We start from the raw sequence: 12,796 nt of genomic DNA on the forward strand, positions 1-12,796 counted from the left end.
TGGTCCCCCCTTCCTAAGGGCTGCCGCCTGCAGGAGAATGTGTGAAAGGTTGTACAGAGTGAAGATGCTGTGCACACCCACATTCGCAAGCATCCTCCCTATTAGGCAAACATCATGAGGCCAACCTGAAGCTGCTCATGAGCCTTTTCAACATCTCCCGTTTGTCTTGCCTCCCTTTGCCATGGAAGGAGTCGCCTCAGGGTTCCAGGTGCACCTCCTTACGTACACCCAGCAACCTCACAGATCAGAGAGCCTCACTGTACTCAGGTCAATCTTGGAGCTGTCAGAGCATGTCCCTTTTGTAGGAAAAAAACCACTAACGCCTAGGTAAGCAAAAGTCAAGGGCATAAACTAAAGTAAGTTCTTCTGAATCTGGGTTTGGTGCTCTTTGTACATCTTCATCTGAACACCTACATCATCAAGTCAAGGGGAGTTACCTCAAAGACTACCAGACACAATATTTAAATCACCTTCCTCCCAGTGAATCAAAGGTGACTTTCAAACGCACGGCTACCAGCATGCAGCACCAACTAGAACACAGGGATGCTGGTCAATCACGGCAGCGTCTCATGATGACACCAAGCAGGGCGAAATCCCAAGCCTGGGGCCCAGGAGATGACCTAGCAAATGGTATTGCTGGGAAGAGGCCACCAAAGAAGCCCACAGAGAAAGCATGCTCCACCCGCCCCCAAGGGAGATGTAGGGAAGACACTTTTGTCCTTTTCCACCTCCTCTTCTGCACCTCTGTAACATGAATGAATTGGATGCCATGACCTTCGAGGTTAATGTTCCTTCGATCGTGTGACAAAGGTCATCCGTGCATATACCCAGAAACAATACCACAGCATTGTCTGGATTAGCTGAAATCCATTCCACAAGGAAGCATACCTACCATCGGGGTCTTTAAAGGTCAACGTGATAAATTTGCTAGCCACCATGAACATGAAAATCACCCAAAAGCATGCGGCCAACAGAAGCCACTGGTGGTGCATGTTGTCAAATGTCAGCCATTCAGTAATTCTTCCTGGAAAACAAAAGTGAGATGCCCCTGGTGCTTATAAATAAATCAATTAAACATAAAGTAATAAAAAGAACAGGTGGTTTTAGTTAACAGCATCAATATGAATATTTGAAAAAAATTTTCTATTGATACAGGGGTATGTTGACTTAGTACTTAAATTTTATTCTTAATTAATAATATGAAGTTGTCGATCTGGTAATTCAAACAGATTTAAAACACTCTAATGGAGAGGAGCCATTTCTGTTTGTTTTTGGAATACACGGTAAGATTTTGCTTTTGTAGATTTGCCTCGTAACTCCTTTCTGGCCCAAGCGAACATCAAAACATACTCCTGGTACCCAGCAATAGCCAGCGCCTGGAAGCAGGAGGGCAGAAGGAGTCCTCCAAGGGTCAGACCTTGGCTGTGGTAATTTGTGGAGGGCAGAAGCCATACTGAGGCAATTACAAGCAGGCCTTGTGTAAAATCCTGACATGCTGACAAGATAGATGTAGCCACACCTACAGAATCTCTAAAACAGTGCAAATGAACACCGGGGCTTCTCTGTCTCCATTCACTTGCCTGCAAGAGTCTGCGCAGAACCTTGGGGGTGGGTGTTTTTCATGCTGTCACTGCCCGGGAGTGATGCAGGGCATGTCAGTCCTCAGCAGGTCATGCTGCAGGGGACACATAAAAAGCGGGGAAGTCACAGTCAATTCTTGGCAAGAGAGACAAAAAAAGAGAGTGTATCATTTCACCTTTACCATAGTGCTTCTTCAAGCCAAACCAAACCACTTAAAGAGACCATGCTGGGTTGGGTTGGTTTCCACTAGCTGACTGAGGCCATCCATCACTCCTGGGCAGCAGGGAGAACTGGTCCCCTCAACAAGGTGCTGATGACATATGATTTCAGACAGCTTCTGAATGCTGGATGGGACAGAGCTCTGCGGGGACCCAGGTAATCAACTTTTCTCCTTGTCTCAACAACAATTACCACCTAGAATCTCACTGGAACCAGGCATCTGAAACCTGAATTCCCTCCACCAAGTGGTTATCCAGCCTATACTTGAATCTATCCTGTAATGGGGAGATGCAGCCTGTACATTTACTGGGTGGTTTGGGAGCCACCCTCTGTCACCTCACGTGCTCACACATTAGACCCAGTGTGTTTCCTGGGGTCTTCAAACAGGGTTGCCAGATTAACTAAATAAAAATGTAGGACACCCAGTTATATTTGAATTTCAGATAAATAACACAGTAGTCTCCCTTATCCACTGGGGATCCTTTCCAAGACCTCCAGTAGATGCCTGAAATCACGGATAGTACCGAACCCTGTAGATTGTGCTTTTTCCTATACATACTATGGGAAAGTTTAATTTATAAATTAGGCACAGTAAGAGATTAACAATGATAATAAAATAGAACCATTATAACAACATACCATAACAAAAGTTATGTGAATGTGGACTCTCTCTCTCTCTTATTGTGCTGTACTTACCCTTCCTGTGATGATGTGAGATGGGAAACTGCTTATGAGATGAGCTGCAGGGAGGGCAATGACGTGGGCACAGGGGCATAGCATTAGGCTACTACCGACCTTCTGACCATTCGTCAGAAGGAGGATCATCTGCTTCCGGACCGCGGCTGACTGCGGGTAACTGAAACTATGGAGAGTGAAATCGCAGATAAGGGGGGACTATTGTGAATAATGTCTTAGTAGAAGTATGCCCCAAATATTATATGGGACATACACTTTAAAGAGTGATTTGTTGTCTCTCTGAGTTTCAAATTTCACTGGGAGTCCTGTATTCTATCCAGCCACATTGCCCAACACGGGGCATACCCACCCCTCTCAAGCTGCCTGAAGCTGGCCTGCCTGAGGTGAGTCTTCCTTTCTCCCTCAGTCCTGCTCATCTGAGGCAGCACGGCACAAAGAAGAGCGCCTAGATGGCCCCACCACTCACCAGCTCTGTGACTCAGCAAGTCACTTAACCTCCCTAAACCTTGATTTCCCAACACTGAGACAAGGCCCTCCTCCTTCCAGGGTGGTTGCGAGGATTAAAGGGCCTGTAGCCGTGCCCCTATAAACATAAACCGACCCTCTCTGACTTTCCAATTTGATCTGCAAACAGCCTTCTAAGTCTAGTGGCCAGAAATGAATGCGACAGCATGGTCTGCCCCGAGAAGAGGGGAAAAGAAAGGCAGACTCATCCCAGGGGGCTCAAGTTCCTAATTCTTCTCTTCCAGAGACAAGTGAGGCACAGACTGTGCCCGGCAGCATAGGGATACTGAGGGACAGTGATACTCCCAGAGGGGGTCCGTCCCCATGGGTCATAGTGAGAGCACTCCACTGAGAAACCCCAACTGCAGGCCTTTTCTAGCAGAAGGGCAGAGGGGCAGAGGGACCAGTGTGGACAGGGGAGGGAGTAAAGAGAAAGGAGACAAGTACCAGGCAGGAGGTACGCAGCCAGAACAGAGGAGTATTTGTTCCTTTGGACCAGTTTTTAGGAAGCCTCAGAGGCTGAGGAACACTTTGGGTGCTGAGTGGCCTGGGGCTTGCAACCCATGCTTTGCTAAGAGAAGTGCTGTGGACAAGCGAATATGGAGGAGGGGAGCCACCTGGGGCTGCCTCCCTCACACAAGCTTACTCTGCAGAGCAAGAGAACCTCTCGGCGCTGCTCGCTCATGGTGCCCTGCTCTGCTCAGACTTAGGCTTCCGGCCCCTGAGCACCCTCCTGGGCATTAAGGCGGCACTTGGGAAGGTTTTATGGCTTAAGAATCTAATCTTTCCAGTGGGAACTAGTCTTCTGAAGGGATCTAATTTGAGTGTGCCCACTGAGCTCACCTCTACATAAAAGTAGGGAGATGATGAATAAACAGCCTTACATGAAAATGAAGGGTCGTATCATCTGCTCTTCAGGAAGCCAAGTGGCTCAGGGATAGGATTTCTGCATCTGGGCTCGTTGAGACGTGAGAGCTGCATTATCCTGAGGCCATGCCTGCCTTCCTAAGGCTTGGATTTTAATTTCAAGCCAGGAATGCTTTACTTTTTCACCCAGGCCTGGGGTCAGGGGGTGGGGGTCGGTCTAATTCTCTTCTCCCAGAAAATCTTCCCAATTTTCGCATCTGTAAGGATAAAACCACCACTGCATACCTACCAGTGTGTTGTGAGGTCCCCCTGAGACAGAGCCTGCCAAAGTACCTCCTCTACAACTTAAAATCCACCAGCCAATGTCTTCTTTCTGATGGGGAATTTTACTTCAAACACGTTCAACTTTGAAAGTGACTTCAATTAAACCCCTATTGAACTAGGACATCTGGAGTGCCCCTTCCTGCTCTGAGCCTGGCCGCGCACTGAGTTGGGAGAAGGGAGGTCTGCAAGGCCCCCACCTCCCTCTCATCCCTGTCACAGCCCACCTGGACTGGGCAGGGACAGCCCAAGACACCTGGGACCCTGATGAGGGCTGCAGATGTGGAAAGGTTCATGTGCATAAGCCTAGGCCCTGCCAAAAAATGTTCTCTTGAGAAGAGGAGTATAAAGTCACAGGCCCTCACCAGTGTCTTGGGTAGAGCCGCCCAGACTAGACTGAGGTCTGACAATGACCCTGTGCCCTGCTGCAGGTCCCTCTGCAGGCCACAGAGCCTAAGAGAGGTCACTGTGAAAGGCAGCTCGGGAGGGAGCACTCTCTGCCAGCCGGCGGGCTTCTGTAAATGGGAGGTAAGCAGGGCTGGCTCCTCTCCCATGCACAGCAGAGGAAGAGTCAGCTCTCCCTGACGCCCACTCTGTTGGAACCCCCCAAAGCCTCTCTCCATCACCCCACCTAGTTTCACATCCTGCACTGCACCTACTACAGCCTGTTTTCACTCGTTCACCATCTGCCCCCCCGCAGTAGAATGTAAGTGCCCCTGAGTACACCAAGGACTAGAATAGTGCCCGGCATTCAGTAAGACAACAACCATTATTTGCTGAATGCCTACATCCACCTAGAAACTTATTAGGAAAACTCAGGAGAGATGAAAGGTATTTCTGAAGGCACCTTTCCCAATCTTCTACCCGAGACTTCCCAAACTCTTTAAAGGATGAGGCCCCCAATTTCAACAACCTCAAAATATTTCTCCAGTATCCACATAAGAGTAGTTATGTATTTGATACCTATTACCTGAGACTAGAAAACAATTAAAAGCTACTAGGACTTCAGTATTACTTGAAAATAAAATTATATTTTATAAATTACAGCACTTAACATGCATTTGAACAGATATACAACTTAAATATACTGACTCGGGGGGGTGGTTAAGAAATCTCACTGGAGTCCAAAAATTTTTTTTAAATTTTAAATAAAACTCTGTGCTGAAGGGCAAGCCAATTACAGAGATCCAAAATGTCAATTTATATCCGTAAACAAAAAGGGCAAGTTGCAAAATTGAATGTATGATCCTCTCTGTAAAAAAGTTATATATGTGAATGTACATGATTATACACATATCCAAACACATACCTGCATGTAATGCACAGACTAAAATCTTGAGATGACGAAAGCAGTTATTTTTTGCTTTGTACACTTAAATATTAAAAAAAACTTTTGCAACAAACATGTTTCCATTTTATAGTAAAAACTAATAAAATATAAAAGATGCCACTTACATACATGTCCCCTGGTGTTTTTATTTCTGTTTATTTTTTCTACCTGACCACTATTGACTGCAGTTTCCTTACCACTTGGTAAAGTGTGGGAAAAGATGGTAAATACTTTTCTAGCCGGGAGAAAATGGTTAAGTGACAAAATCAACATGTATCTGAATATTTAATAAATACACCTCTGTCTTCATTAGTTTTTTTTTTTTTTTTTTTTTAAGATTTTATTTATTTGAGAGAGAGAGAGAGAAAGAGGGAGAACACGTGCGGGGTGAGGGGCAGAGGGAGAAGCAGACTCCCCGCCAAGCAGGGAACCCGACGTGGGGCTTGATCCCCGGGATCATGACCTGAGCTGAAGGCAGATGCTTAACCGACTGCGCCACCCAGGAGCCCCTGTCTTCATTAGTTTGTATTTAGCTTTTAAAAATGATTTAATATTTAAAACATAAAGTGCAGAGACTAATATAAGAAAAACAGATTCTTGGCTCTAATAGTTTTGCTGTACTTACTTGAGTGTTCTTAAAAGAAAGGAAGTGTTAGAAAAATAAGGCTGGGGCCCCTCTCTGCCCCCACCTGGCTCTTGGCCCTGCACCCCAGACTTACTCCTCCATCAGGGAGGAGGCCTCTGACAGAAGCAGCCGCAGGGGTTTGGAAGGCGGTCTTCCCTGCACACAGGAAGGCGGGGCCAGCTGCAGAAGAAGGTGGGAAAGCGTGTTCACCCAGGGCCTGAAAGGAAACAGTGCATTACATATGGGTGCTTTCTAGGGAGGCCCCTGCTGGGCGGGGAAAGCCTGGGGTGGAGAGATGCACTAGTTTTAAGCGCCTACCTTTTTTTCCTCGTGGTCTGTAGTGAAGAAATTCACAAATTACACACAGACTTAAGAGAAAAAGGCTGTTGAGGAGAAAATTTAGATAAACCAGGACTTGTTCTCTGAGTCCTGTGCTATGTGTGCCAACCAGAACCAGTAAGACTAAAGCTTGGTCCCTCTCAAGTACCCCTCCCCTCTACAGTTCATAACCTATGACACACAAACACAAGTAGATGTGTATCTGCATATACTTTTAAGGACACAATAACCTAAAAATAATTATTTGCCAACTTCATCACGAAAAGGTATATTCATCCATCCAACAAAATAGGTGCCAGGGATACGACCCTGAGTCCCAAACCAAATACATATGCACAGCTTATTTCCTCATAGAGCCTGCCATCTAACCCACATACATCAAAGAGTCTATCCCAGAAGTGGTGTGAGGTGGAGACATGGCTCTATGAAAGGAAAATACAAAAGGACAGAACCTGGGTGGAGAGGTCAGGGACAGCAGTTATGTAAGGAGGTCCCCGGGGCCAGGGGACCAGGAGGGAATGGAGGCCCTGGGGGTTAGGCAGGAGAAGCCAGGGGCCCTTGAGTAACTAAAGGAAGCCCCAGTGGCTGGAGTTTCCAGATCAACGTTAGAGATGAGCAAAAGCAGCTATGGTCAGAGAACACTGCATCTTAATAGAGCATTTATGGAATTTAGCTTCACCTTGTCAGCAATGGAAAGTCACTGAAGAGACTTTTCCATGAGAAGAGGGGTAGCAGTGTCATGATTCGATTTAAATTTTGAAGCTATTCTTCCGACAGCACAGTCAAAAATGTAAAGCACTATCCACTTGGTCACGCCCCAGCCTCAACATCATTTCCACAAGTGCAGCAGGAATGTTCTAACACAGCTAAGTGTTCTGCATAACCACCTAGACCTACCCTCCTAGATGATGACGACCACCACCGCCACCATAATCATCATCATCACCATCACATCATCATCATCATCTCCGTCAAGGTCTCTAAAAACCAGCACACTAACGCGTAAGATCCACAATATCTGACAGGTTGGGTTTTCACGAATCCTGAAGACTAGGGGTTCCAACTGGAACTAGGGGTTCCAACATAGCATGCTTCTGCTTTGGAAGTTCATGCACTCTGAATCTAGGTATGCACCTAACGATGGCTGATTTTACGTTTAGGGCAGTGCTTCCACCCCTGGGTGTACATTAGAATCACCTGGGGCGCTTTTAAAAAATACAGCAATGCCCTGGGCCCCGAGAACACTGAACCCAAGACAACACATATCGCTGGAGATGGATCCAGGGCTTGTTTTAAAAGCTCTGCACAGATTCTAATGAGCAGCCAGGGCTGAGAACTGTTGGTCCAAGCCCCCAGCCCTTTAAAATGCAGATTCTAGGCATGCTGACATAGTAGCCATTCTCCTACCACCTCCTTCCATTATAAGAATGAAAACTAGCAGCAAAAGACTATCTGTCAATTAGCATCCATTGATGCTTTGAAAAAACAGCCTAAAGAGGTTTAATTAGAATCAAAGACCTCCAGCATTATTCCCACTTACTCTTCTTTCCAGCCTTCCTACCTATAGGTAATTACTCTGTAGAATTAGGATTTGGTCTGACCTTGGAAAAATTACAATAATTTGCCCTTTTTGTTTAAACAAAATGAAAGGCATTCCAAATTCCCTTAGGCCCAGGTCCTCTAAGCCCACCCCACTATCTCCATCGTTTCCCTGAGTACACCAGTTCTCCATGGGGTTTGCCTCCTGTACAAGGATGACACCCTCAAGGCTCACGACTTCCGTGTGCAGAGAGACTGGGGCCTGAAATCAACAGTCCTTCCTCCATGGCTCTGCCAAGGGCCACTGCTCTCCCTGTAGCCTGGTGACAAATGGCCTTTAAAAAGCCTGACATTTTCTGTAATTAACTCTCCTTTGTTCAAGGAGCCAAGGCAACTCCCAAGTTGCCTCTTGCAGCTAATGGTGGCAAATCTGAGTGTGCCCCAGGCCCCCGGTGGTCACGGTGTGCTGCCCTGAACTGAGCCCCTGGGCCCCCAGGAGTCAGCATACCCATCTTCAGAGCTTTCCTATTTCCAGTCATTGAAGGAGATTTTCACTTGCAGATGTCAGGTTCTGAAACCAAGCCAGAGGGCTGGACTCTTAGAAAACCCACAATCAGAACTGGTGGTTAAGGTGACTTCCCTTCTTATGGGGAAACAGCTGAACCTACCAGAAATCTCAGCCTTTTTTATTTATTTTTTTCCTCTAAACTAAAAGAAAGACAGCACACATTTTACATGTTTGTAAAGACTAACAATGGGTTTGGTATTATTACCATCTTTTGGTACAAATTCTCTCTCCCCTGCATTTTCAGAAAGATGCTTGTAAATCCATTTTGGTCAGCTGCCAATATTCCTGCCAGTGGCTTTTCCCTGTGTTTGAGCTGTCCTCCAAAAGCACAAAACCTTTCTGGGTTTGTGTGGAAGAGCTTGACTTCCACCTGCCTTGTTCTACTTTTGCTATGCATACTCACTTATTAAAGGTTCTGAAAAGTCCTGTGGTAAATAAGCCCCTTTAACTCTGTTTAAATAGCTTTTTTCCAAATGTCTTTCATTCATTCAGCAATACTGACCAAGTGCCCACTTTGAGCCCGGAGTTGTTCTAGGCCCTGGGGATATGGCAACATACACTCCCTGCTCTCATGGTGCTTCTATAGAGGCGGACAGGGTGATAAACAAATAGAGCTATTAATATATATGATCACACCAAGTGTGAAGGGCCACGGTTAATAACAAAGAAGGGTAAGGGGAATCTTGAGAAGAAACGGAACAGAGTGAGGGAAATCATGCAGCACCTGAGCCAACAGCTTGGTCGGTGTCCCAGTGTCCCTCATGCCGAGTGAGCTAGAGGTCTAGGAAGTGGCCCAGATAAAGAATCCTGTCAAGGGTCCTTTACTGAGCTGGAAACTCCTGGATCCCCCACCCCCATCACATACATACCCCAGGGAAAGGACCACGTGTCCAGTGTTCAGTTTTTAACATTCATTCAAAACACAGCCAGACACTAAAGGAAAGTTCCCCCCAAAAAAAGCCTGGTAATGCATAAGGAGCTGGTAGCCCTGGGGGGGATTAAGTGGAAGAAGGGAAACTCGGTAGCTAAGGGCTGGAGCAATCAGAAACATTCTACAATCAAACCTTCCATATCTTTGGATTTTGAACTAAAATGTTATCATCACCTAATCAATAAAATTACTAAATTACAATGTAATAAAATATTACATACGAATTTATAATATACATAAAGTGCCACAACGGTCATGGTGATTTTTAAATTCATAGGGTTTCTCTCAATCTAAGTTCAGAAATTTCCTTTGTCTACTTGGTCATAATCATTACAATTTGCTGTCTTAGAATGACTGATCATCCTTAGTTACCAGCATGAAAACACACTCCTTACTCTGTCCAACTGAAGAATGTATCTGAGGTTAAGACAGATTCTCATGGGGGCACTTAAGTGGCTCAGTCGGTTGAGCATCTGCCTTCAGCTCAGGTCATGATCTCAGGGTCCCGGGGTCGAGCCCTGCATCAGGATCCCTGCTCAGCGGGGCGTCTCCTTGTCCTTCTCCTTCTGCCCCTCTCCCCGACTTGTGTTCTCTCTCTCTTTCTGCTCTCTCTTTCTCTCAAATGAATAAATAAAATCTTAAAAAAAAAAAAAAGACAGATTCTCACGAGTAACAATAATGAACAGCAAACATCTGCCTGGGGTTATCTACATGTCAGGCACTGCTCTTAGCAAACCAAACGCACCTAATCCCCAGCCTGGGAGGGTTCTTCTACTATTATATTTAAGAAAACATTTCTAAGTATAAGTGTACACACTCCTATTTAAGAGTTTTAAATTTCATTAAATCTTCACACAAGCAAGAGAAGAGACAATGAGATTAGTAAATGACATGAATCTCAAGTAACTAGTAAGCTCACATTCTCCTTCACATACCTTCTGAGGCCTGGGATCCACATTTGCTTGCAGCAGTATTTGCTTTGCCTGAGATTCTTGGTTCCTCCTATCACTGTACAGGATAATTAAAAAACAATAAGCATCATTAGAAGTGACAAGATCGACTTATTTAGTACAAACTGGTTTATACTTGGGAAATAGTTAACCACTTTGATTATTCAAGTATGTTTTGCACAACAGGTCTCTTACAGAGGTGGGTATATTTGGAATTCTTGGCAAATGAATAAATATTCTAAATGTGCCAAAAGAGGTAGCTGTTTAAAAGACTCTTCCCTGTAACTTCAAAGGAAAAATGAAGTAAGTTTTGTAGCAAAAAGAATCAAATCCTATTATATCTATTTTATATCTTTGACATTGGGTAAAGGATTCCTGCAGAGGATGATGAGATGATGAAATCTTCCAATGCAAGATGTTCTCTGGATTTTGCATTTCTTTAGGCTTTAACACCCTGGCAAATTCTAGCCAAATGACACATCATGAATGAATAACTGGAAACAAGCCGAACTCGTGGAATTAGAGAGATTACAGATTTAATAGAGTTGGCTGGCAAAATAAACATACAACTCATTTAACACATAATATAGCCCAAACTGCCTGGGATGCATATAGCACAGTCTAGCTGTGTTTCCTTTTACTCTGAAGAGCTCGACGTTAAAACTAAAAGCAATTTGATGTTATGCAGATGGAAAGATTAAGCTTTATGTACTCACATCCAGATTCTTCCAGACCTGTATCAGAAGAAAACAGACTCTTCGTTTCTGCAATCTTGGAGGTCCTGAATTCACCTCTCTCCCGTTTCTATTTCTGGCTCTCTCCCACCTTTTTATTGTCTAACCTCAAGCATTTGAACATTGATCTGAATATACCTGCAAATTGCCTGGGATATTTCCTGATTCTTTGCCTCCTTTGTTCAGTTTTGCAAACACTCCAGTTTTCATTTTGGGAAAGAATTTTTCTCTCAGGTATTTCTTTGAGATTCTATTCTTCAGGGTGAAAAGCAAAGGAAAGATTTTTCTTTCCATCTTGAAATTCCAATTTTGAGCCAAGATGGACTCATCATTACAATGGTAGAAAAGGGAGAAGACTATTTTCTCTCTTTCTGTCTTTTCTTTTTCACCCTGTCACTGAAAATTTCAGCGTGAATAGGTACTGGAGATCAGCAAGCCGGGCCTAAACTAAGCTGCCTAATTTTAAGAATGTCTGAGACATTTCTCACCCTGGCAGTTAAAACTGACCAATACCCAACTCTTTACGGCCCAAAGGCCCAGACTCTGGGTGTTTCAGACAAAAAAGCCCTTTATGACAGTCCTCCCCCTTAGCTAACCAGACAGAACCCGGCTGCACTGCTTTCTATTCACTGACTGGCCCTTTCCTGCCTTTAGAGACTTGGAAAACAAAAACGACAGCTTTTGGAAAACCTGGTTCATCTTCCCAGCCAGAAGTGCAGAAATTTATACTTCAAGCTCCAACTTCTGACCGGCCTCTCCACTGTCAAAATCAGGGCTGAGCGCACTCTGCAGCCTATCAGGCAGGAAACATGCATTTCCAACCATCCTTTCCCCTCTCACCCACCAAAGATATACTTAACTGTGCACTTAGGAAAGGGTGCACATGTTCCTTCTTCCCTGCCCTCTCTCTCTGCATGTTCCCTGCACCCAAGTTGGAACATTTTCTTTCTCTTTGTACCCAATCACAAATGCCAATTCTCAGCCAAAGATGAAAGAAGTAAATTATAGATCACCAAGTATCAATCATTCCACTGGTCACACCATCCCGCAGCAAGGACGCCGCCTTATTGCATAATTAACGTGATGTAGGTTCTTCTCATTAATCCCACCAACTAGAGAGGTCCTCAAGTCACCAAAACACACTGGGATGGTGCTCACAAAGAAACACCGGTTCGCCCCGTCTTCCCATCCACCCGGGATGGGGGTGGGGGTCGGGGCCCGGGGGTCTACGAAACCCACACCCGCCGGTCCCAGAGCTCACCCACTGTGGAGCCGGAGCTCGCCGGGGTCCTCGGGCCCTTCCGCGCCGTTGGCGGCGAAGCTCAGCCTCGCGGGCCTGGGGGCGAAGCGCGCGGGGTCCCCGCGTCCCGGGAGCGCGGGAGGCCCGCCCCGCCCGGAGGCCTCGGCGCCGCCACTGGCGGCCTCCGCGCCGCGGCCCGCCCGGCCCGGGATGTGGCGGCGGCGCGCCGGAAGGAGAAAGCCGGGCGCGCGAGGCCTTCTCCGGGGGGCGAGCCCGCGGCCGCCCCACGCGGCCCCCGCCCGTCCGCGCGCGCCGCCCGGCTGGCTGTGCGCGCACCCGCTGCCGTCCCGCG

General features: G+C 46.1%; 1 protein-coding gene across 4 annotated transcripts in view; it reads right to left on the reverse strand.

Annotated features, from left to right (window-relative positions):
- The window catches only part of CHST10 (carbohydrate sulfotransferase 10), a 53,475-nt gene that overhangs the window by 17,636 nt on the left and 23,043 nt on the right, over positions 1-12,796 (reverse strand). Inside the window, exons 1-4 of one of the 4 annotated variants that reach the window (XM_032419252.1) lie at positions 12,466-12,606; positions 10,456-10,528; positions 1,581-1,675; positions 893-1,024 (exon numbers count right to left, since the gene is read on the reverse strand). In XM_032419252.1, coding sequence (XP_032275143.1) covers positions 893-1,024; positions 1,581-1,623 — 175 coding nt within the window. In that variant the 5' untranslated portion in view covers positions 1,624-1,675; positions 10,456-10,528; positions 12,466-12,606. Of the gene's footprint in view, positions 1-892; positions 1,025-1,580; positions 1,676-10,455; positions 10,529-11,186; positions 12,282-12,465; positions 12,607-12,796 lie in introns of those variants that run through there. The other 3 variants (XM_032419255.1, XM_032419253.1, XM_032419256.1) reach the window with 3 other exon arrangements.

This window comes from Phoca vitulina, unplaced genomic scaffold (genome assembly GCF_004348235.1).
Source record: "Phoca vitulina isolate PV1807 unplaced genomic scaffold, GSC_HSeal_1.0 scaffold22, whole genome shotgun sequence".
Lineage (NCBI taxonomy): Eukaryota > Metazoa > Chordata > Mammalia > Carnivora > Phocidae > Phoca > Phoca vitulina.